General features: G+C 40.1%; 6 protein-coding genes across 6 annotated transcripts; all 6 read left to right on the top strand.

Moving 5' to 3' along the window:
* The first annotated feature begins 4 nt into the window (after window positions 1-4).
* LOC145705021 (uncharacterized) lies at window positions 5-1,997 on the top strand. Its single transcript, XM_081782474.1, has 7 exons — window positions 5-126; window positions 201-844; window positions 889-1,084; window positions 1,127-1,326; window positions 1,372-1,501; window positions 1,551-1,776; window positions 1,831-1,997. The coding sequence occupies exons 1-7, from the start codon at window positions 46-48 to the stop codon at window positions 1,944-1,946; spliced, it is 1,593 nt and encodes a 530-aa protein (XP_081638600.1). The 5' UTR covers window positions 5-45; the 3' UTR covers window positions 1,947-1,997.
* A 46-nt stretch (window positions 1,998-2,043) lies between these two features.
* On the top strand, window positions 2,044-3,310 carry LOC145710311 (uncharacterized). The gene is made up of 4 exons (XM_081788052.1): window positions 2,044-2,151; window positions 2,201-2,294; window positions 2,334-2,772; window positions 2,821-3,310. Exons 1-4 carry the CDS (start codon window positions 2,065-2,067, stop codon window positions 3,269-3,271), a joined length of 1,071 nt encoding a protein of 356 aa, XP_081644178.1. The 5' UTR covers window positions 2,044-2,064; the 3' UTR covers window positions 3,272-3,310.
* Window positions 3,311-3,803: 493 nt separating this feature from the next.
* LOC145699974 (uncharacterized) lies at window positions 3,804-4,897 on the top strand. The gene is made up of 3 exons (XM_081777249.1): window positions 3,804-4,027; window positions 4,156-4,448; window positions 4,490-4,897. Exons 1-3 carry the CDS (start codon window positions 4,012-4,014, stop codon window positions 4,880-4,882), a joined length of 702 nt encoding a protein of 233 aa, XP_081633375.1. The 5' UTR covers window positions 3,804-4,011; the 3' UTR covers window positions 4,883-4,897.
* Window positions 4,898-4,950: 53 nt separating this feature from the next.
* Window positions 4,951-6,980, top strand: LOC145699965 (uncharacterized). The gene is made up of 4 exons (XM_081777237.1): window positions 4,951-6,078; window positions 6,120-6,393; window positions 6,435-6,541; window positions 6,581-6,980. The coding sequence occupies exons 1-4, from the start codon at window positions 5,230-5,232 to the stop codon at window positions 6,725-6,727; spliced, it is 1,377 nt and encodes a 458-aa protein (XP_081633363.1). The 5' UTR covers window positions 4,951-5,229; the 3' UTR covers window positions 6,728-6,980.
* A 3,396-nt stretch (window positions 6,981-10,376) lies between these two features.
* On the top strand, window positions 10,377-11,289 carry LOC145711332 (uncharacterized). The gene is made up of 5 exons (XM_081789052.1): window positions 10,377-10,534; window positions 10,576-10,677; window positions 10,720-10,772; window positions 10,983-11,045; window positions 11,089-11,289. Exons 1-5 carry the CDS (start codon window positions 10,486-10,488, stop codon window positions 11,188-11,190), a joined length of 369 nt encoding a protein of 122 aa, XP_081645178.1. The 5' UTR covers window positions 10,377-10,485; the 3' UTR covers window positions 11,191-11,289.
* A 692-nt stretch (window positions 11,290-11,981) lies between these two features.
* LOC145697132 (sodium-coupled neutral amino acid transporter 7-like) lies at window positions 11,982-13,131 on the top strand. Its single transcript, XM_081774290.1, has 3 exons — window positions 11,982-12,491; window positions 12,532-12,823; window positions 12,865-13,131. The coding sequence occupies exons 1-3, from the start codon at window positions 12,005-12,007 to the stop codon at window positions 13,109-13,111; spliced, it is 1,026 nt and encodes a 341-aa protein (XP_081630416.1). The 5' UTR covers window positions 11,982-12,004; the 3' UTR covers window positions 13,112-13,131.
* Window positions 13,132-23,788: the final 10,657 nt, after the last annotated feature.

Genomic DNA, 23,788 nt, shown 5'->3' with positions numbered 1-23,788 from the left:
ATTTTCTTTTATTTTTCCTTGTTGTCCAACTCAGAGCAACAAATCATGGGCAAAATAACGAGATATTTCCGATGCGAGAATAAAAATTGCAAGATAAAACCGAAGTGGTCAAACGACAAGCATCAAGTAAATTATTAATTCTCAAAATTATGTCAATTATTATTATTAATTATTATCAATTTATTTATGTAAATTACAAGGCGGAAGAGCAGGAGTGTTATCATTGTCATTCGACAATTGAGCCGTATCAATATGATTATGAAGGAAGGCTTTTTGGCAAATTTTGGTGCGATCGCTGCAAAAAGCATTGGTTTTCCGGAAATGCCTCTCATAAAAAATGGCAACAATGTCAAAAGTGTAGTACTCACTGCTTTCCTGTTATGCTTCGTGAGCATGATATAAGGGACTCTGATGAAGAACTCGAATCTGAAGAGGAAGTAGAAAGGCCTCATCCGCACCACCTTTGTCAGAGATGTCAGGAGTTAAAAGAACTTTATGATGATCCGGATGCGAGATGTGTTGGCGTCGAGTATGGGAAAAAATCTACGTCCAAGAACACGAAAAGAAGCGCCCGAAAACCAAAAGTCCTCCCAGCGAAGAATGAAAAAACAACTGCCACAAAACCTCCGATGAATGAGCCAAAGAAAACAGTTGCCCTAGGCCTTTCGCATTTGCTACAATACAACTTTAGCAACAAAGAATCACGGCTAAACATGAAGATCAAGAACGAAAATCCATTCGAGATGAAGGCTGAAGCGGATTTTCAAAATCAAGTAAATTCTTATGACGATGACTGGTTCTACACTGCGAATTTACCTTACAGAATGCTCGATTATAAAATGAAGTATGTTTTTGTGAAATCTAGGATTTTATTAAAAATTGGTTTAGGCTTGAATCTGGTCAAGTGACTAGGAGTCCTCTTCATGACCCTTATCGTCAAATGTACTTTGAGAACATGAGATTGATCGGTCACAACCAAAGGACTGAATTTTCCCCAGGCTTTGCTTCCTATCAACAATCTCGAAAATACCGACAATGGCACGAAGCGGATCCAGTCAAGATGCTAATAGTTCCAAAGACTACGGTAAAATAAGATTTAGGAAAAAATTGCTGATAAATCATTTAGACTCAAGCTAAAGCTTCTGATAAATCTGCCACAAAGAAAGACAACGGAAAACCAAAAGAGCAAAAGAAAAGCTCGAAGAAGAAGGATGATGATGACGAGTACTGGGATTCTGAAGATGAGTATGATCGTAATAACTGGTTTTACTTTGCAAATGATGTGTATGAAGATGCACCTTTTCGACTTGTCGATTATCAAGAAAAGTAAGCTCTCAAATAAAATAATTGATTCATAAAAAAATTTTTCAGACTTGAAGCTGGATTGGTGAAGGAGTCCCCAGAGTGCGATCCTTATCGAAAAATGTACAAGCAATGGTACCACGCGAAATTCGTCAAGATGCAGAAGAATGCCCAGACAAAGTCAGTTACAAATGCAAAGGTAACGAAATTCGTTATATACTTCTAAAAATTTCTGGAGAAATTCTTAGAAGCAGAATCCAGGAACAAAACAAGTAGCTCCTGATAAAACTGCCGTAAAGAAGGATCAAGCAAAACCCAAAAAGCAAAAGAAAAGCTCGAAGAAGAAGGATGAGCCTAAAACTGGTCAATCAAATACTGGCGAAGCCAAAAAGAAAAAACGGAAGCGAAACCGAAAGAAGGCTGCAAAAACGACTGATGACAACAAGGAGAACGCGAGGAAGACAAAAAATCAAGGTATAAATTATACCGTATAATTCTATCACAACTCCAACTAGTCCTATTTTATAGTGAAAAAAGGCGAAACCGGTCTCGAGGCAAAAATGAAGACTTTGACGATTTCCTCCTCTCAACAAGCGACACGAACTTCGACTGGTTCTCGACGAGTGCTCTCCAAGCTTGGCTAGACTGTTCAATCTCCTCCAACTCAAATAAATTTAAGTGTTTCTAGATAACAATTTCGTCTCATTTTTCTCGAACTCGCTTGTTATCATTTCTCGCAGAGTGGGTTTTTACGAAGAGAGAATGCCGGCAGGCAGAATTACTCGCTATTTTAAATGCGAAAGTTACCACTGTGCTGAGAATCCAAAGTGGAAAAATGCAGACCATCAGGTACCGAGTAGTCGAGGTTGAAATTTATGAAGAAAAATTTTTTGATAAGGCGGAAGTACAGAACTGTCCCTGCTGCGAAATCGAGACAGAGCCTTACAAAATCAAGTGTACGGGACGATTATTCGGCAATTTCAAATGCAGAGGTATGATTATCTCAAAAGCGAGGTCTTTACTTTTCGTAGGAACAAAGAAAAGCTGCGGAAATCATTGGAACTCCTCCTATGCATTTTGCGGCAGATGGCAGCAGTGCGCTCGCTGCTTCCAGAAAGTAGAGCCTTATCATCTCATCGAACTGAACGAAAAGAAGGGCATGTCTGGTCCACCAAAGCCCCACTGGCAAGAGTTCTGCCAAGTCTGCAAAGATCTACGAAGCCAGGGAATCTTCCACGGATGCCAAGGCTTTTTTGAAGAAGCAGAACTGAACCTCAAACAGAAGAAAGAAGAAGTGCCAAAAGTAAAGAATGGGTACATGCAGCACAATCCAAAAATAATGAGCCTTTTCGGCGAAAAGAAGAAAAAGCCAGAAATCAAGCCGAAAAATAATGAACCAAATTATCATCCTCAACAACATCGAGGAGCCGGAATTCTCGACTTTGAAGCGTTCCACAAAATGAATATCAGGTAAAATCAACCTCAAAGCGCACAACTTCATTCTCACAACTTCCTTAGAATTCACGAAGAAGAAAAGGCAAAACAAGAATCAGACGAAAAAGCAAAACAGAAAGTAGAAAACAAACTGGCGAAAAAGAAAAAATCAAAGACAAAGAGTAAAGAAGAACCAAGTCAGGACAACGTTCTCAAGAAAATCGACAAGACTGAGATCGTCAAAGAAGCCGAAAAAGATTCGAAAGAAAAACATCCCGCAGCTGCTTTGGAGAAGAAAAAATCCAAAAAGAAGAAGACGAAGAAAAAGCCAGTAGAAGAAAACGAGAAGAAAAAAGCGGAGAAAATCGACCTGAAATTCCCCTTCGCGAAATGGCGCGAATCAAATGCTTCTTTAGAAAAGTCGAAGGAAAAGTCCGCCAGAGAAAAGTTCGTCGAAGATCTTGCTCTTCAGATGATCACCTTGCGAATCAAGAATCGACTGACCATTCCGACAGGAGCCGGCGATACGAATTAGGCGCTCACGTGGCAGGCCTTCTTTCAACTTTTTCACTTGCCTTTATCATCTTTTTCGCAATAAAAATCAGAAAAACATTAAAAACTAGACTCGTAGTTTTACTTATTTTTATTTATTGAACGAGATAAAATTTTATTGAAGGAAGGCCGAATTCAAACTTTGATAGGAGTGAAAGATTCAATTTCAAACAGTTCTTAGTAAGAACTTCTTACTTACAACATTAAACTTTCACAACCTTCCTAAGTATCTTCTGGGACAGATAGGCGAACTGAGCTACACTTGGTCCTGAATCTGGCTTTTTAGTTAATTATTAAACTACCAAGAGTACTTTTCCAAGTTTTAATAATTGATTACTAATGAAGGCTCCATGATGGAACGTCCATAATGGAAGAATGCCACCCTGTAACTCATTAACCATTGTTTCGAAGCCATTCCTTTGTTTCCTCCTTGAAGCGAGTCAAACTCATAATGCGGAATAAAGATGATTCTGTGCTTGTATTTGAGCCTGAGCAGTCTCACCGTCGGCAGGGTGGCTATTTTGGACTTGGGGGTTAGTTGGAATTGGATTGGATCCAATCCAATAAGGTTTGGATGGAATTTGGATGGCCAGGGTATCGGATTTTATTGGGTAAAATTGGGTAATTGGGGGAAATTGGGGATTGGCGACATTGGAAAATTGGATCTTCTTGGGGAATTGGCAGTTGTTGGCAAGATTGGATCCGAGAAAAAATTGCGAAAAAATGCTCGACCAATCAGGTTTGTTCTCAACCTACACTCATCACGCGCAGTCTACCTTTCTCAGACGGATAAATACTGATCATTAGAGAGTTTTACTGCGATTTAAATGGCATTTTCTTTTCTTTTACTAGTCAACCTTTTTTCAGAAGGGATGAGTCCACCTGCCAAGCGTTCCAAGAGATGCATTTATGTGGCGAGTGACGAAAAAGACAAGGATAAACGAAAAGAAGAGGTTGATAGAAAGAAAGCGGAAATTACTGCTGATGAAAAAAGTGAGCAACCGACTGGTGAATGGAAGAAATGGACCCCTACAAAACTACAAGACAAGATTCGAGAGCTCAACCTTGAATTTGAAGAGTACTATTTCGAGGGATTTCCGACTTGCTACTTGCGCTGCGCAAGAATAGATGGAGCTAAGTGCAAAAAATGCAGAGGAGAGGTAAAATTTGCATTTTGTAAAAATTCTTAAAAAACCTTAAGCCATTCCATACATACGATCAAAATACAGATGTCTATAAAAAGACTCTCGAACCGATTGTGGATCGCCACGCGCAAGCACCAGATGAGCAGAGAGTACTCGCGCTTCTGAATAACACCAAGGACCACAGAGTTGATGTCCAGAAGAAAGTTCTGCAAGTCATGCGCGATACCGGAACAAGCTTCCGGTTTTGGTCACATGACTCTGTCAAGGCCCTGATGCGCTGCCTTCTCAAAAATGTATCCTTTAGCCAGATGCTCATCAATCAACTTTGCCTTTCGAAGGATGCCATCAAAATATACATGAAAGAAGAGGCAAAGAAAATTCGGGAGCGCCTTCAACAGATTCTTCCGGAAATGGCAAAAAAGGGCCGCCTGTCAATTTCTCTAGGATAAGGATTTCAAAGTTTCTTTAAAAATTTTTGAATAATTTGTCTTATTAACAATTTAATATCCTTTAAAGACCACAAATACGTGAAAACTAAAGAAAATACGCTCTGGAAGATACTCGGGGTTGAGGTCAATATTCGCTGCAAAAACGGATTTTGGAACTGTTTGATCGGTTATGTTCCGATGCCGGACTCAACTGCGGATCACACCATAGAAAAACTGAAGCAGATATTTGAAGAATACAACCTTACCGATGCGATAGAGAAAACTTGGTCTGCATTGTGAGCGATCAGGCAGCAGAGTCCGTGCCCGAGCATTTTACGATCAACCGTAGCATTTGCGGAAGTCATTCAATGTGTTGCAACCTTAAGAGAGCGTGCGAACAAAATCTCAGACCAGGTGGACCGAAGGATAAGAAGTACGAATCACTTGAAAAATTCATCGACAAGTGTGAAGCTACAGTATCGGCGAGTGATCTTCCGGCTGGTGTCGGATACAAGTCAATCAATGCGTTTTTGATTTCTCAAGAAGTGACTAATCGCTTGCTTATAAAAGAGTTTTATAATGCAAAAATAAAAGCGAGTACTGAAATTCTTGAAGACGATCAAGTCAAACGACTTGTTGAAGAAAAGACGGATGCATTCCTCAACAGAAAGGAGAAAGGGAAGGCCATCGATCGAATTTCCGGCTCCACGCGCTTCCGGAAATTAATCTATGGAGTTCAGCGTCTCCTTTTGAGCGAAGATAGCCTAAACAACCTCTTTTCTATCAACCACCCTCAACGCCATCTTCTCGCTGAGTGTCCAGTCCCAGATCTGCAGTTTGCGCGATCGATCAACCCTCTTCTTATCGAAATTCATCGCAGTATCAATATTCTCGAGTCTGACTCGCTTGCCTGCGGATCAGCGTACAACAAGCAAATCGAACGAATAATGATTGAGTGCGTCAATCGAATCACAATCAGTCGGACCGAGGAATCCAGATTTGCGAAGGCTGTGCTCATCAGTGTGGTGGAACAGGTTACAAAAAAGCGGATTGATATGAATGGAAACGATGTCCCATGTCAAGTACCCCTTCGTTTTACCAACAAAGACTTGGCAAGCATTTACCTGGCACCCGACTCTACATCGATAGCGATGAATTTTCATCCAGTCGTCGCCAAAATGAAAGATTCCCGAGTCCCAATCATCTCCAAAATAATGGTATGTATTTATCTTCATGCCAAAAAAATTAAATAATTCAGAAAGTACTCGTCGACGGAACCAAGGATTGGCTCGAAAAAGCGAAGAACTGGATCACAGAGGTTGATCGAACAATGGAAGACGACGAGCTGACAGATGAACAGTTGTTACAGCTCCTTGAAGCTGGCGTTAATAATGTTCAATGTGACAGCCAAAATAACGCTGTTGGCCCACTTAGTCACCGCCGCGGACTAGGAAAGCCAAAAGAAATCCGTTCCAAGATCGAAGAAGAGATTGCTCAGTACGACGAAGTAAATGATACTGATATAGAAGCGCGTAAGTAATTTTCATCATTAATCTACTTAATTTGAAATTAGACAAGAAGTATTGCGCAATGAAGAAGGTTGTGGAAGATGATATTGTTGGAGAGTTCTGGCGGCGATACGCTGAAACCTTGCCAAGATTGAGCAGAATCGGATTAATGGTTCGGTTTTTTTGAGTTTAAAAATAAAGCATTTCTTAGCTTCATCACTCTTCCGTCTCAAGTTCAAGCCTGGAGCGAGCCTTCAGTTTCACGACATTGATGCGATCTATTCGACGCCATAAACTTGCTGCCAGCACAATCCTAGACATTGCCCTTGGATCTACAGAAATAAACTTTGAAGAATAAGTATTAATTGTTTGTTTTTTTTGAATTTGCTAGCTGGAAAATATTGGAAATCCAATGGAATCGGGGCATATTGGGAATTGGGAAAAGTTGGAATTTTGGAAGAACTTGGAATTCGATTTTAGTTGGGAATTGGGCGAAAATTGGATTGGATTGGATTTTGGATGGATAGACCCGGTTAGAAATTTTTTGGATGGAATTTGGATGGATAGACCCCTATTTTTTGTCCAAAATAGCCACTCTGACCGTCGGTACTACTCGTCCATTTAGTCTCGCCAAAGAAGGGATCGTTCCATTAGCATCGCGTGAGAATCTAGACCGAGGAAGGGGCAAAATCACAAAGTCGTTATTGATGACAAAATAGGGGATATTATGTCCGGGGCTGTACTCTTGAGTGATTTTGTTCGGCGGCTTGAAGAAAATAACTGAACCCTCGGCTCACAACTTGAAGGAAAGGCGGTCTTCAATTTGGATTCTGGAGCCGAGTTCCTAAAAGTTGAAGGATATTTGTCTCCATGGTCATCAATGACCGGGGTTGATCAGAAAAGTCGGCTTTTAGCATTGTCGAAAATATGCTCTTCTTCCTGAGAAAAGTTCAAAATTGGGGACTACAGTGGAAATGACTTACAGAGCAACATTGTAGCTGACCGCATTCTGGTAGAGTGCCCAGGATTTCAACTGAGAATGCACTTTTTTGTTCTTATTGGCGAGGATGAATGCCAAACGACTTTGATTGGCACTATTCGTTGCGCTGATGAATTTCTTCGGGAAGTATCCGAAGGTTTGAAAGTGTTGGAGAACGAAAGCGATCTTGGACGATTTATTCTTCACTTGCGAGCTAAAGAGACTCTTCCATGTCTTCAAATCGCAGAGTCGATTTTCGATCTTTTCCAAAAATTGACGATGATAAACTTCGTTTTTGAAGATAAAGTTGATTTGAGAAATAGCATCGAGTGCATCTGCCAGGGCGCAGAAATCGAGAAAGCGACACGATTTCGCGCAAATGTTCTTATCAGACGCTTTGCGAGAGCATTTCGCTTCGAGGTCTCTTTCGACGATTGAGCAAAAGACGTAGAAAAGGCGGTCGGAGTAGAAGTATTTCGCGGTGAGGGTTTTGACGTTTTTGGTGTAGTCGCGGGCTTTGACTGTTTCCATGTCTAGAAGACTCCGTTTGTTCAAGAGAGACCCTTAATTCTACCTGAAATAATTGAAGTATACATCGCATCCGCAATTTTCGACAAGCATTTGTTCACAGCGCCATTATCTTTAAAGAAAACAATCAAAATGGTTGATATAACTTTTTAAGATTAACCTTGCTCTTTGAACTTCTGAAAGCAGCGCAATAATGCCGAGACATCTTGCGACGTCAACTTGGCATGCTGGCTCTCGGCAAGCTCGTTGCAGCACGTGTTGAAGATCGCGCGAAAGCCGTTTAATTCGGCTTCAGCGCGGTAGAACGCGTCTAGCACGTGAATAACGGCCAGCCGTCCGTCGTCGAAGGTGAAGTCGCTTGTCAATGTTCCTTTATCTACGATGCAGAATAATCATGTGGTGAATTATTGAATATTTTAGATTAAATAATGCAGCAATTAATAATATACACATTAAAAAATACAAATCTTACCAATCATTTTTATGAAGAGCTCTCCAATTTGCCGTTTTTGACAAAAATTCATCTTTTTTCCAAAGCATTTGAACAGCAAAGTAACTAAAAAAATCGATCTCTATTATTCAACCTTTGTTTAACCTCGATAAAGAGTACTGGAAAGCTCATCATCATCAATTTCACTGGCAACATAGCCGTCCAAAATCCGAACAGCACTTTGACCCATGTTTTCCGTCAAGTTCTCGTCCAGACTGCTCATGAGATGAACATTGTGGAGGCATTGGCAGAAAAGGGTGACCTCATCAGTTTCAAAGTTTTCTTCCATGTCGGAGATCTTACAAGAATTGATGAAATCAGGGATCGTCGAGTATTGAAGACTCCAGCGAAGGCGAAGAAGATTTTTAGCAAGAGTCAAGAGTTGTTTGTTTTCCAAGAAGTTTCGATTTTTGTGAAGACTTCCAACAACGCGAATGAATCCCTGATCCTTGACGATCTCCTCGCAGAGCGTTTTGTTCTGCGCTCTGCAGAGCGCTCTTGAATGAATTTGTATGGGGAGGAGGGGAAATTTGTTGATATACCTTTGGACGAGATTGACAGCTTCGATCGCAACTGGCGGCGAAAGATTTTTACGCATCGTGCGCATTGCCAGCGACAATTCTGCCGCCAATTGACTTTTTCCCAGATTCTGGGTGTGGATCAACGAAGCCATGTGGCTATAGAAAGATGGTGTTATAGTCGAGTTTAGGGTTGATTAGATTACTGGACGATGATGAGTGATTCTTGATAAGTGTAGTGCTCGAGTGTAAGAAGCCCAAAGGCTTGTTGTCTTGGAGATCTTGGGACAATTTCTGAAAGTGTCAAAAAGAAATTCATTGATTGGTACTTACCTGTGTATTGAAAAATTGGAAGCGTTGTTGGCCTCTGCAAGCCGCTGATCTTTCTTGGTAGCAGATGATCTGGCGCGTCTCCCAGAACAGACAAATCCGAGGGGTTTTCTGAAGTTAGATTTTGCATAACATGATTGCTTATTTATCTACCTGAGAGTTTCTGGTGATTAATCTTTTCATCGTCGGTCAGTAATGATGCTAGAGGCGGAGCTGGTGACGTGGATTGAGGAGATCCGCATGTTTGGCATAAATCCGTCACTTCGGACAAAAGAGGCTACATACGGTTATCGACAAAATATGCAAATAAGAATCGAACCTGATCTTGAATGGTGGAAACCGGACTTCCAAGAAGCGAGCTGTTCCCTGAATGAGCACATCTGCAACACGAGCTAGTAATCCAAAAGGATCTCAGGGCTTTCCCAAGGATTTCAGAAGCCTTTCAAGGGTCTTTAAATACCGTCTGGTATAAATAAATCAAACTGAACTTTAAAAGAACCAGCCTTGGAGCGCGTTTTCTCGTCAAAAAAGGGAATAGACATTTTGAAGAACTCTTTTTTTTTCTCAGATTTCGTAGCTCGGAAAGAGCTGGCCAGGGTTAATGAAAGCTGCCGCCACGAGCTGCTTTTGAATTCCCAGAGGTAATTCCAAAATCGAACACACATACGTCCAAAAATGCAGTATTTTTGTCCATTTCAGATTTGACAGATGAACTTGAGCTTGAAAACTCAAGATTTAAACCAGTTAAAATGATTAAACAAGATAAAAGATTGAATAAAAGGAAGGCCTTATTTCTGCAGCAATAAATAATATTAAGACATCCTCATTTGTTGATTTTTGATAAGACCATGAATCATGGTCCATGATAATGTGATTCAAGTCTGACTTTGAATTGCTGTCAGCAATTTTTAACATTAGATTAATAAAAATATGGATGTCATATAAATTTAATCGGAAAATTTCTTCAAGCGATCTTCAAGCGATTTTCAAGCGACCTTTTCAAAATAAGTTTGTTGCATGTGATTTTCTTTCAGTTTCATTCATCATCATATTTAATATGCCTTGATGATCAATTACAGGCAAGAAGGAACACTTTCAAAGAAGAGTAATTAGGTCTCAAAGCGGATAAGCAATGTCCGCTGTGATCCACGATATTTTCTATTTATATTTAATCTAATAGGATAAGACCATTACTTTCGCTCTCTAGCGGATGAAACGCGCTCCGCCGCCGTCTATAAAAGACATTTTTCGCAAGGCGATTTTTGAAGAAAATGAGACTGGACTTTACGTTTTTGCTGTCGAATATATTTTTGGTCGGAGGTAACTGAAAATCAACGAAGAGAGAATTAACCTTTTTTGAGATGTGTTCGCTAGAGATGGTGATGTAGACCAATTTCTCCAGGAAATGGAAGATGTTTTTGACTTGTACGAAACTAGAGAAGAGCACAGATCACCAGAAACAGGTGATTTTGATGACGATTTTGAGAGAGAAACCTTCTCTTTAGTAAACAATCTTCGAAAATTATGGGAGTTTTTCAAGGCGACAGAAAGTAACTACGTAAGTACTGCATATTTTTACCTAGACCTCGAAAAGAAAACATTTCTTCTTGAAATTAAATTTGATTAACAGTGAAATCAATCATTATTTTATTATGGAAAGACAGACTATCGGACAAGACTTTGGCTTGTTAGAAAAGTCTGCATCATATTATTAGAAATTAATGTCAGATCAACGTAGGACGTCCTTTCAAATTATCTTTTCTTTCAGATTATGGAAGCTTTCCCGCGACAGAACGGCTCCTTTGATACCAAAAGATCCGCCCAACAACAGGTACATGAAAAACAAAAACTGATGATTACAATTTGAGCTTCAGCGTCTTGAAAAACGAGGAGCCAGTCAATACTACCTGCTGCATTTTGGTCTTCCAGGACAAAAAGGAGGAAGGAGACGTTTCAGAGGAAGAATGCCTGTTTGAGCTTGAGAAAATTACTAATTACTGTCAAAGAAGAAAATGTACTGTGTCCATGTTTTTATGCGTCTTGCTTGTAAATAATCAGAGTCGTCTTCGAATAAAAAATTATTTATCGCTTAGTCTTAGAATTTTCAAAATACGAGAATCGATAAGGTCGTGTGATAAGGCATTTTGATTGTAATCAGTAAGTAAGTCCGGTAATTTCCAGTCGGAGCCGGAACACAAGCCAGAAGGCCTCAAAAATGGCTCGTTCGAGTGAGCATGGAAGCAAGTGATTGGACAAGATTGTTTTACAAGATGGCGCAGCAGGGGATGAGAGGCTTCTTCCCCGCGGAATTTGAACATAAAAGTCATCGATTCACAAGATTTTATAGAAGAGAGGGAAAGAAACAAGCGTTGAAATGTACAGCTTGATCGAGAAAACAACCGATTATGTCGGCCGTTACATCAGTTTCACCAGCAAACCAGAGTACGACGAGATTGGACAAATAGAAGATGTCGAGGACGAACTCAACTCCCTAAAAGACAGTCGTGTTTCTTCCTGGTACAACCACGAATCCGAGCCGCTTATCAACGAGCCGGAAGAGACCAAATTAAAGCCTTTTCCGGCGATGGCTCTACTCGTCTCCTCAATGGCCGGAATCGGGGTGCTTTCCTTCCCACTTGGCTTTGTCTACGCTGGAGGGATTCTGAACGGAATTCTGATTCAAATTCCATTCCTTGCTTTTTGCTGGATTACCATCAATGCTTTAGGAAAGCGGTCAAAAGATTATTTCATTTGTTAGTTTTCATTTCATCTTTCGACCGCATAAAAGGTATGATAGCAAGAAAACACAACTGCGACGAGTACGAAGACATCGTCACCGCTGTTCTCGGAAGCAAGGTCGACAAAATCATCAAAGTCATCTTCTTCATCTACTCGCTTGGCAGTAGCATGGCGTATTTTGTCGTGATCATAGATCAAGGAAAAGCCTTCTTCGATTTCAAACCTTCTTTTGCGCCGCTGCTTTGTCTTTTGCCTTTTCCGTTTTCCGTCGCGAAGAATGTTGCTTTTTTGAAGCACACAGGGACAATTGCAATGGTCTGCATGCTGGTCACGTGTGTCATAACAGCTCTGGACTATTTCCTCAACATTCCGGAGAATTTCACAGGAATTAACAATTCTAGTGACATTGTGTCTGAAGTCTTGACAGAAGAACGCTCTCTTATTGACGCGCTTATGCTTCCGACCGCGACGCATTTGAAGCCTCCTTCTTTATCATCGATGTTTCTTGCACTTCCTCTTTTTTGCTTTGCTTATCAAGGTAAATTCAACCTCCAGATCTCTTTTCTCATCCAATTCAGGTCATTTAGCTTCAGTTAAAATCTACCGCCGCATCGAGCGCCCGAAAAACTACCCTTGGATCAGCGCTGGTTCTTTTTTAACTTCTTTCGTCTGCTACAACTTTGTTGGAACTTTCGTCCTCCTCTGCTTTGGCTCATCTGTCAACCCGGATTTCTTGATGAGCTACCCTAATCACTCATTTATCATCGCCTTTGCTCGAATCGGAACGCTTGGATCTGTCACCGGAGCTTATCCAGTTTTTGCCCTTACTGCTAGAAAGCTTCTTTCGGAAAATACAGGCTTCCTTTACAGGTAAAAGATGACCAATAAGAATTCATTTTTTAGCCTTTTAGATTTATCTTCGCCTCCTCTTTCTTTGGAGTCTGTCTACTTGGCGCCATCTATTGCCCAAGTTATGACATCGTCTCCGGCATCATCGGTTCTTTCGCTGGACTCATCATGTTCGTCATTCCGGGAGTAATGATGATCGTCGCTTACAGTAAAAGAAAATGCTACAGAGCCTATATGGGTGCATTTTTCGCCACCTTTGGGTCTTTTCTCTTTGTCTTCTCATTTATTTACAACTTACTGTATCGATAATAATATATTTTTGAAGTGAGCACAGTTGCTACCGAAAATTCAAGTTTGACAGTAATTTATTTTTCAATCTCAACATAATCAAATCCTAGTCTTTTGAACGAGAAGAAGTTTTTACTGGGCCCCTGGTAGTTTGGATTTTTGATCGATGGAATGCACAGGCGGGAAGATTTTCTGTTCTCAACTTCATCTACGAGTCTCTATAGACTCTATAGTACAGAGTAACTTATACTGCTTCGATAATAAACCATCATGCTATATCAAAATAGCTCGTTATCTTCTATTCAAGTTCGGCGGATTTAAAACTTCCTGATAACGTCGCATATTCGCAGGAAATGTTGTTTATCGACAGCAATGCAAATAAAGCTGTGTGATCGCGTACAAGATCTTGTCTTACTTTTTTCTTTCGAATAAAATGCGTCCCATAATTCGAGCCTTTTTTATCTTGAGTTTTACATTCAGTGCGTTAGTTACCGTCGTTTTAACTCCCCTTTATCTTCAAAAAGAGCAAGTTCCGGTTACAGAGAGTTTTCAAACATCTTTACAGACGACAACAGAACCAGAAGGGGAGTCAAATCATGATTTCTTCTTCACAACAGAAAGAACCAGCATAAGTTCATCAGCATCACTAGAAGAAATAACGGCGGATACAACAGAACAAACGACGCTTATCAAGACAACAAAGATTTATCAAACAACTCAAGATGGACAAACAGAGAGCAATCTCAATTTTATCTCAACGACCAACATTATGAGCCTCCAAACAGATAATCTTACTACAGCAAAATCGTCCACAACGATGGTATCGGAAGGAAAAACAACGCCAACAAACTATCCAACAACCATGGCTACAATAAGTTATTCAACAAAAAATCTGATATTTACAAGTACATTTTCAACAAAATTAGCTCCAACTACTGCGTCGACGATGACAACTTCGACAATAACAACACGGGCTGCAACAACAACAACAAAAACATCAACGACAAAGACAGCAACAACGGTGAAGTCAACGACGTTCTCTGCTGCAAAATCAACAATCGAATCAACAACGACCATGAAAACATCACCAACAACAAAATCCACCACATCAACATCCTCTTCATCCACTTCAACAACAACAACAATGCAAGATCCCTCAGATCCTTGTCCATCAAATTGTCTTGACCCTGAAAATTGTGTTATAATCGTTGGGGAAGAACCTCTCAAGCCAGCCCATGCCACTAGGAGGAAAAATATAGTTGCAACAAAAGAATTTCGCCTGACGGTCGGAATAAATTTCCCTGATTTAGCGACAGAGAATAATGGCGCTAATATCATTCATTTATGGATTCAAAATACTAAAATCATTAAATAATAAAACGTTTTCAATCCTTAAGGGGGTAGAAACAGCTTTTTCCCGAAAAAGGCGATTTTTGACCGGCGCTACAGACAAGAGCATGTTTCATTTTCAAATTTTCTCTTCAGATTTAGATAGATACATCTTAGATCTAGGAACATCTCCCTCGAAATTTGTTTTAGTTATCAAATTTTTGAGTAGACGGGCTCAGAAGCAACTCATCTCTCCGAAATTCTCGATTTTCGCCACTTTTCAAACACGAATATCTCGAGTCACTTAATAGTTAAATAAATTTCATTCACAGTTTTGTAAACCTCAACCCCTTTTCTAAGAACATTTATGAGGAATTTCCGTTAACATTAATAAATCTTATGTTTTCTTTTATGTAGCTACAGTCCAAAATCGAGAAAGCTGTTTCTACCCCCTTAAAAAGATTCACACGAAAAATTCAAATAATTTTACTGATTTTGGTGATGGTTTCTTCTCAGTCTTCAATCCTGTCGGATATCAAACAAAGTTGCTGATAACAATTTCAAATCGACCTTGGAAAATCATCCACGAGCTAATGATCGACGCAGTTCTTGGTCAATTTCAATGTCTTTCTGTAAATAAAAAGGTCTCATTATCTCAAAATTTGCCTTTTTAGGTCGAGCAGCGACTTAACGCGGAAACAGGAAAGCTTCATCAACAAGTCCTTTTCAATGGTAATAGAATCGAATCCTGGAACATTTCCCCAGATGACGTATTCACTGGTCCTCTTCAAGTCTGGATATCTGATAAATGGCATCCACAAGGGGGAAGACTTTCTGTTCTTAATTTTATTTATGAATCCTTTTAATAAAATGTTTTAAAATTTAAAATAAACAGTCCTTCTTTTTATTTGACTGCTGAAGACGTTTTATTATCTTTTTTTGTCCACTGATAAGTTATCAATGCCAACTTCGAGTCGATAACCAGTGGCAACTGTCAACAGTTCTAAATATATAGACGAACTTTCTTTCATCAGGAAAAGATGAGAGAACTTTTTTATATAATTCCGCTGGCACTATTTATTTGCGTTCTACTCACCCCAACTTATTTGAATACTAAAGAGTCCTTTGAGAAAGATTATACGATATCTACAGCGACGGAAAATCAATTAAAGACGACAACCGCTAATGCTATTCTCAACGAAACTTTAACTTCGACTTTAATGGCAACGACTAAAACTAATACTAAAACAGCAACTATGATTGCAACGACAACGCTATCGACTATAACTTTCACGACTACGATAGAAACTACAACTAAAACAGCTAAAATAACAACAACTAAAACGATAACAACGACAACTAAAACAAATACGACGACCACTTCGACTACAACGGCGTCCACAACTATGACCACTACGACCACAACAACAACAACGACAAGAACGACTACAACGACCTCGACGACTACAACAACTACGACCACTTCGACAACAACGACTACGATTACAACGACCACTACGACCACCACGACAACAACGACTACAACGACTACAACGACCTCGACTACTACGACGAGTTCGACTACTAAAATTACAACTTCTTCCACGACAACTTCCACAAAGACAAAAACAAGTACGATTATGACTACAACTACAACATCGCAAGATCCTTCAAATCCATGTCCCTCGAATTGCATGAGCCGTGATAACTGTGTCAAAATTATCGGCGAAACACCATGGACGCCTAACAAGAATACAAAGAAGGGAGAAATAAATGCAACAAAAGAGTTCCGTATAAGAGTGGGAATTAATTTTCCAGAAGAAGCGAATTTGGACAACGGAGCTAATGCTATTCATTCATGGGCTGAACTTGTCAAAAACTAGCTTATAATTGCATTAATTCACCCCACAAAAGATTCACACACGAGGATCTAACAATTTCACTGCTTTCGGTGATGGATTTTTCTCTGTCTTCAATGCGAAGGGTTACCAAACAAAAATGATGATAACAGTTTCCAATCGACCTCGGAATATTGTCAAGGAGTTTTTGATTGATGCTTTGCTTGGACAGTTTCAATGTCTTGAGGTAAACATGACCACCCTGATTTTTTTGATTTCTTAGATTGAGCAACGATTTAACGACGAAACGAGAAAATTTGATAAAAAAGTGCTTTTCAATGGAAACATTATCAAATCATGGTCATTCAAAGAGGAAGATGTCTTTACTGGTCCTCTTCAAGTCTGGATTTCTGATAAATGGCATTTTAATGCGAGCAAATTTTCTGTACTCAATTTTATTTACGAAAACTTATAGAATCTTACGTTTATATTTCAACGCTCAACTTCATCAAGGATGCGAAGCTTCAAATTGTGCGTTTCTCATATCGAGGGAGATTCATTATAATAATTTCCACAAATCAATCTCGATAAGTTTTGCCATTTCTCGCTCCCCAGATGTTGCTGTCGTCAATAATCATCTGCCAAAAAATATTTCCGTTCAATTTTAGTTTTATTTCTTTGGGCGAAGTTTCATTTCCTCACAACGTAGAGGCACTGCACTTACTACAGTAATTTACTTTTAAAATCAATACTCAAGAAAGAATCTTAGCATGATTGACATAGGGACATGAACAATTATCATTTATTTGAACTTTATAACCTAGAGGGCAAACATTTAGATTTTCTGAACTAATTCGCTATTCGAACGAATGAAATGTGGTAGCCAAGTTTTGGCTGAATCGAGGTCATCAGAACGTTTAGTTTGACTTTTAGTTGTGTGCAATCAATGACCTCGACCTGAGAAGAGGAAAGGGGAACCTTGATCGTTGTGTTTTCTGACGAGCTGTTCTTGAAGATGAATGTACTATCTTCTTCGTCGAATCCGTAGAGGCACATGGCATGCTTCATATCTGCCAATCCGGTACTAGATAAGAAAATCAAAGATTGAAGATGCTGGTTTTTCAGATCTTACTTGACTGGGCAAACAAGAGTCTTTCTTTGATCGATGGCAGTGAGAAAATCTCCAATGATCCCGAGCGAACGCAGATTCGCTGAGTATTTGTCGTATTCTGTAGGATGCGAGTATATTTCAAGCACAGGTTGAACTTGACCGATTCGATCGAGGATTGGTTTCAAGCTGCCCAGAAGATGAATACCTAATCAATATTACCGGTAGAATAGATGAACGTTGATGCTCACCTTCTCGTTGGAGAAGAGTTGGTCGGGAGAGTCGTTGCATCACGTGATGAACCAGTGCTGCTTGGATTTGGTCTTCATTTGCGTTCATTTTTGTTGGAATCACGTTCATCATCAGCTCGGATCTTAGCGTCTTAATATTGTTTCTTTCAGGAAATCCGACATTTGCAAACCTTATGGTGTGCGGAATCGTCAAGAATAGCTAGAAGTTGATTTTTGTCGTCTTCGGAGAAAGTTGACAATGCTTTTTCTTCGTTCAAAGATGATTTCATGCAAAATTTTACCAAATTTAATAAGAAACGAGTCCTTTTATTGTCTCACGAAGGGAAGATCGTAACATGCTCGCTGTAGAAAAAGCCCAGCACTTGAATGAGTCGCCCTAGAGACAACGCATTTTTGTTAAAAAAAATTAATTATTTTAACCTGGTCGTGAACTACTTTGCTGATCATTTTAGTTGTCTTTGCAGGAGATATAATTTTTTATCGTTCAGAACCATAATAATTCAATTTTGAAATAAAACTAAAAATTCCAATTTTATTAAAAATATCCGGCCTTCGATAATTCTTCATAAGACGTCAAATGATTCAATGAGTTCATAATATTCACTCTCGAAAACGGACAGTGCTCGAATCTCTCGGCTCTCCGCTTCACGTCATTCGAAATACTCCTTTCTATGATTTGCAAGTCCTCCTTGATTCCGAGATCCTTCGCTGTAATTTTTCTGTCTCTGCTTTGTGTGACGCGCTGGATGGTCAAAAATTCTTCGATTTCTTCAATGCTTGGTCGTTTTTGTGGATCATCGGCGATCATTTTCGAAATGAAACTTATCAAGTCATTTTCGTGCGCTATCAATTTTGCCGTCCGGAGGACGTTGCTGTCAACTAAAAAAATTTTAAATTCAAAATTCAAGGCCTTCTACCTGGAATGAGGTACAGTTTGAAGGCCAACTGTATCTCAAAAACAGTGAACAGTATCGATATTCCCAAAGAGTAGATGTCGGAAAAAAGTGGTATCGATTTTTTCAGGACTTCCGGCGCCATGAATAGAGGAGTTCCGCCAACGATTCCGGCCAGCCCGAAATCAGCTAGTCTGACGGAAAGTTCCCCAGCTTCATCTCGTTTGAGAAGAATATTTTCGGGCTTTACGTCACCATGTGAAAGTCCTTTTTCTCCAATGGATTTGATTGCATCCGCGACCTAAAATTTCGCATTTGAATATTTTGAGATCTTAAAAATAAAACCTGTAGAAAATAGTTCATGAAAGATGACATATTAAACTCAATCTGGTTCAGTGTTGCATCACAAAGTTCGGAGACAATGACGAACTCGTCGACACCATTTCGATGCTGCAAGAAAAAGTCGAACATTCTCAGAACAAATGGATGCTGCATTTCCCTGCAAATGTAAAACTCAGAAGCCTGGCTTGTGAAGAGCTGCCTCATTTTCTTCTCTCGTAGTGCGTTCATCAGTTTTTCAGGCTTCGTTCGTAGGAATTCTTGAAGATGGATTCCTCGATTAGAAATGAATTTGGCGGCTGCTTGTTCGCCATGCCAGGAGCATTTGTAGACTGATCCTTGACCTCCGTTCCCGAGAAGGTTCTTTTTCTCAATGAGCTGCCCGAAAAAGTGTCGCATGGATGGAATGGACTGATTGCAATCTTCAGCGCAGTCCGGATTGCACTTTATGTCGTACCACGAGTTGTAAGTGGTTGTTAGAGCTGTACCGTCGCTCGCATATCCAGTTACGTATTTTTTGATCAATTCGTCGTAAATATCTAGCTCCTCGATTTCCTTCTGGTATTGTTGAAATGAGCTGGTTTCGAAGTAGACGTCTTTCTCCAGCCTGCAATCTTTCAATTCCTCGTGAGCTTCGAAAGCGTACTCCATCAAATACCAGTTGACAAAACTCGGCTCCACTTTATCATGCTTCGGCGCGATGAACGGATTCAAGCCCCTTTGCAGAAGTCTTCGCATGAGCGGCTTGAAAATGATCCCGGCGTTGTTCGCAAAAAAGCCGCAGAAATTCAAGTTGAGATTCGGAAAGTTGTCCAACAGAAAAATTGTTGAGCGATAATAATGTCGGCTCGCGTAGTATGGAAAGGAGAGCGCGACCTGTGTCGGCATTGAGATCACTTCTTGGGCTTCATCGACTGAGAGATCTTCCAGCATTTTGGTCATCAAATAGACCATGGTCTCATCTGCCGAAACGTTCATTTCATAGATTTCTTCGTTGGAATATGGGCTTTTCCCGAACAAAATCCGAATAATGAACTCATTTGTCGCCGTAAAAATTGTGTATCCACCAATTTTGTACTTCCAATTAATTGGATCTTTTGAAAAAAATTTAACCTAAAAAAATCTAAAAGCTCCCTTACATCGATCCCAAAGTTCATTTCTCAGAATTTCAAAGTTGTACGTAAAGCTGGCAACCACGCGAAAATGACTTGCACTGGCGCCATTTTCCAAGTCTATTTTCATGAGTTCTTCAAAAGTGTGAGGGTCAGTGTTTTGTGACTTGTACTCGTTCTCTCGATTACTTTGGTTCATGACCAAATAAAGACCTGCATAGCCTCCAGGAAGATAAAGGGTCTCTTCCTTGATATCGATTTGGTACAGTTGTTCTTCAAGCTTCAGAAGACTTTAATTAGTTTTTGATACTTGAAAACTCTTGCCTCTTTGAAAGAATCAGACATGTAAAAATCGTTGTCATCTTTGCCAATGAGATATTTGAGTGTTTTGTAAATACAAATTGCCTCAAGAATATCATCTTTTTTCGGCTTATTTTCAATTTTATGGTATTATCGACCGTTACTAATCAAACCGAATCCTTCGCTCGATCGCTGTATAATGGTGTCAAATAGGATCATCGTTCCTGCAGCCAGTTCTGAGATATCTCTTTCATCAAGCATTTTGTCCGCGTTGGAAGTTTTAAGACTCCAGAAGTCTAGTCGACTCATTTCGGAGGTACCCATCGTTCTTTTTCGGCGAGTGATCTCTCTTCTCATTTCTCATAAACTTCTCTCTTTTATCGACCTAGTGGAGAGATAAATTCAGCACTAGACAAAAGTTTTAAAAATGCGCTGGAATGGACACTTTTACGAATAAAAATCAATATTGAAATGAACAGGTCTGAGTGCTGCGATCGATAATAAATGTCGTATTGCCACTTCTTACCGATGATTATGATGATTGCCTTGAGAACAAAAGCCGGAATAAGCGACACCAAGCGAGCAATTAATTTTTTTTGCCTGGAGGACCCTTCTTAGTGGAAGAATTTGAAATGGAAGAAGAATAATGTGTTCAGCGGGAACTAGTTGCTGGAATTTTTCAAGAATGGCGATGTGAAGGTCTGGATGTTCTTACAGTAAAAATAATTATGAAAATGCAGTTTAGATTTATTAAAAACATTTAACAAAACGAGAAGCAAGTAAAGAGAGTTGCTCAAGTTAAAAATAAATTCAGAGCGATGTTCGAAGAAATGAAATGTGGTATCCAACTCTGGGCTTTGCAAAGGTCAATACTTGTACAATCTTATTTAATCACAAAAGATGCTGCATGAAATTAAAATTGACCTTTTCCTCAGATGCTCCAAGCGGAAGTGTTATCGTTGTCACTTCTGACGAGCTGTTTTTGAAGACGAATGTATGATCGTTTTCATTGAATTCGTAGAGGCACATTGCATGTTTTACGTTCATCAATCCAGTGCTTGAAATATCAAATAAGCAACAATGAAAATCACTGCAGATGATACTTGACTGGGCAAACGAGGGTTTTTTTGTAATCTAGGGCGTCGAAAAAATCGCCGATAATTCCAAATTGACGCAGTTCTGCTGCATGCTCGTCGTATTCACTTGGATGGGAGTAGATTTCCAGAACTGGTTGAACCTGTCCGATTCGTTCAAAGATCGGTTTCAAGCTGCCAAGGAGGTGAATCCCTAGCAGTAGCTTAGCAATCTGCGTATTTCATTGTATCAAACCTTCTCGCTGGAGTAATGTAGGCCGTGAGAGTCGTTGCATCACGTGATGAAGCATTGCTGCTTGAATTTCATCCTCGTTCGCATTCATTTTGGTCGGAATTACGTTCATCATTAATTCCGATCGTAAAGTCTACAAATATATTGATATATTGTTTAATCACAGGATAACCTTGTGGTGCGATGGATCATCAATAACAGCCAAAAGCTCAGTTTTTTCTTCCTTGGAAAAATTCGTAAGCGCTTTTGATTGATTTAAAAAGGTTTTTTTTGCTAAAGAAGAAAGCATCAAAAGAAAACCAATCCTTTGATTGTTTCACGAAGGGAAGATCGAAGCATGCTGGCAGTTGAGAAAGCCCAGCATTTGAATGAGTCACCCTAATTACTGCATATAAATGATTTGAGCTTTTACTGAACCTGGTCGTGAACTCGTTTGCTGATCGCTTTTGTTGTCTTGAAAGGATGAATTTGAAGGAAGAAAGGAAGAATAAGGAAATAAGCTATTTTTAATTGCATCCGGCCTTTGATAATTCTGCGTACGAAGACAAATGATGAAGTGAATTCATAATTTTTACGTTGGAAAACGGATTTTGCTTGAATTTGTCTGCTCTGCGCTTTACATCGTCAGACGAGTCCCTTCTAATCACCTGTAGGTGTTTGTTGATTCCGAGATCTTTCGCTGTTATTATTCTTTCTGAATTCTTTTCAGAGTATTTCTGCCCTCCTAAGAAATCTTCAACTTCTTCTATGCTCGGCCGTTTTGTCGGATCGTCGGAGATCATTCGTGCTATGAATCGCACAAGCTCGTTTTCCTGTATTTTTTTCTTGGCAACTTGGAGGATCTTGTTGTCAACTACAGCCGTAAAAAGAATTGAGAAAGCACTGGCACGACTACCTGGGACGAGATAGAGCTTGAAAGCCAACTGTATCTCAAAAACTGTAAATAGAATCGAGATGCCCAGGGAGTAGATATCCGATAGATACGGGATGGATTTTCTTGATACTTCCGGAGCCACGAAGAGCGGAGTTCCTCCGATAATCCCAGCCATTCCGAAGTCCCCAAGTCGAGTGGAAAGAAGCCCTGTGTCATCTTTTTTAGCAGTATGTTTTCAGGCTTTACGTCACCATGCGTTAACCCTTTTTCTCCGATCGATTTAATTGCGCCAGCGACCTATAATTATTACCCAATCTTAGAACTCTCGAAAGACAAAACCTGACGAAAGTATTCCATAAACGATGACATATTGAACTCGATCTGGCTCAAAGTTGCATCGCAAAGTTCGGAGACAATGACGAACTCGTCCACGCCGTTTTTATGCTGCAAGAAAAAGTCGAGCATTCGCAAGACATGAGGATGTTTGATCTTGCGTCCGATGTAAAACTCAGAAGCCTGGCTTGTGAAGTACTGCTTCATTTTCTTTTCTCGCATCGGATCCATGAGCTGTTCAGGGGCTTTTTGTAGAGTCTTGGCTATGTGAACTCCTCGGTTGGGGATGAATTTCGCCGCTGCTTTTTCACCGTGCCAGGTGCATTCGTAGACAGATCCTTGTCCTCCATGCCCGAGAACCTTGTTCTTCTTGATGAGTTGACCAAAGAAATGCCTCATCGAGGGAATTGCCTGATTGCAACATACAGTGCAGCTTTCGTTGCATTCAATGTCGTACCATGAAGTATACGTAGTTGTCAGAGCAGTTCCATCTGGTCCGTGTCCTGTGACGTATTTTTTAACCAGCTTATCGTAGATCTCAAGTTGCTCGATTTCCTCCTTGTACTGGGTGAAAGAATCTACGCGGAAGTACATCTCCTTCTTCAGCCTGCAATCTTTCAAATCCTCGTGCGCATCGAAGGCGTATTCGTAAAGATACCAGTTCACGAAAGTCGGATCGATCGCACCGTACTTCGGAGCAATGAAGGGATTCAGGCCTCTTTCAAGAAGACGCTCAATCAGCGGCTTGAAAACCAACCCAGGGCTGTTGTGAAAGAGGCTGCAGAAATTCAGCTCGAGATTGGGAAAATTGTCGAGGAGAAAGATCGTGGAGCGGTAGTACCGCCGAGTCGCATAATAAGGAAATGACAGGGCAACTTGAGTTGGCATCGAGACCACTTCTTGTGCTTCCTTGACGCTTAAATCTTTGAGCATCTGAGTCATCAAGAAAACCATCGTATTGTCGGTTGTCAGGAGCATCTCGTAGATTTCTTCCT

The sequence above is a fragment of the Oikopleura dioica genome, chromosome 1 (genome assembly GCF_907165135.1).
Source record: "Oikopleura dioica chromosome 1, OKI2018_I68_1.0, whole genome shotgun sequence".
NCBI classification, from domain to species: Eukaryota; Metazoa; Chordata; class Appendicularia; order Copelata; family Oikopleuridae; genus Oikopleura; species Oikopleura dioica.
Note: the sequence above shows the minus strand (reverse complement) of the source record. Positions and strands in the feature narration are given on the sequence as shown.

Bases quoted from the DNA above. Each gene is read 5' to 3' on its own strand.
- LOC145699965 (XM_081777237.1), top strand. From the start codon at position 5,230: ATGTGTTGCAACCTTAAGAGAGCGTGCGAACAAAATCTCAGACCAGGT. The intron at 6,079-6,119 runs GTATGTATTTAT...TAAATAATTCAG, and splicing joins CAATCATCTCCAAAATAATG to AAAGTACTCGTCGACGGAAC. The intron at 6,394-6,434 runs GTAAGTAATTTT...ATTTGAAATTAG, and splicing joins TGATACTGATATAGAAGCGC to ACAAGAAGTATTGCGCAATG.
- LOC145697132 (XM_081774290.1), top strand. From the start codon at position 12,005: ATGATAGCAAGAAAACACAACTGCGACGAGTACGAAGACATCGTCACC. The intron at 12,492-12,531 runs GTAAATTCAACC...CATCCAATTCAG, and splicing joins TTTTTGCTTTGCTTATCAAG to GTCATTTAGCTTCAGTTAAA. The intron at 12,824-12,864 runs GTAAAAGATGAC...TTAGCCTTTTAG, and splicing joins AATACAGGCTTCCTTTACAG to ATTTATCTTCGCCTCCTCTT.
- LOC145705021 (XM_081782474.1), top strand. From the start codon at position 46: ATGGGCAAAATAACGAGATATTTCCGATGCGAGAATAAAAATTGCAAG. The intron at 1,327-1,371 runs GTAAGCTCTCAA...AAAATTTTTCAG, and splicing joins CTTGTCGATTATCAAGAAAA to ACTTGAAGCTGGATTGGTGA. The intron at 1,777-1,830 runs GTATAAATTATA...CCTATTTTATAG, and splicing joins GAGGAAGACAAAAAATCAAG to TGAAAAAAGGCGAAACCGGT.
- LOC145699974 (XM_081777249.1), top strand. The intron at 4,449-4,489 runs GTAAAATTTGCA...AAAAACCTTAAG, and splicing joins GCAAAAAATGCAGAGGAGAG to CCATTCCATACATACGATCA.
- LOC145710311 (XM_081788052.1), top strand. From the start codon at position 2,065: ATGCCGGCAGGCAGAATTACTCGCTATTTTAAATGCGAAAGTTACCAC. The intron at 2,152-2,200 runs GTACCGAGTAGT...TTTTTTGATAAG, and splicing joins GGAAAAATGCAGACCATCAG to GCGGAAGTACAGAACTGTCC. The intron at 2,773-2,820 runs GTAAAATCAACC...CAACTTCCTTAG, and splicing joins TTCCACAAAATGAATATCAG to AATTCACGAAGAAGAAAAGG.
- LOC145711332 (XM_081789052.1), top strand. From the start codon at position 10,486: ATGAGACTGGACTTTACGTTTTTGCTGTCGAATATATTTTTGGTCGGA. The intron at 10,773-10,982 runs GTAAGTACTGCA...CTTTTCTTTCAG, and splicing joins AGGCGACAGAAAGTAACTAC to ATTATGGAAGCTTTCCCGCG. The intron at 11,046-11,088 runs GTACATGAAAAA...TTTGAGCTTCAG, and splicing joins AAAGATCCGCCCAACAACAG to CGTCTTGAAAAACGAGGAGC.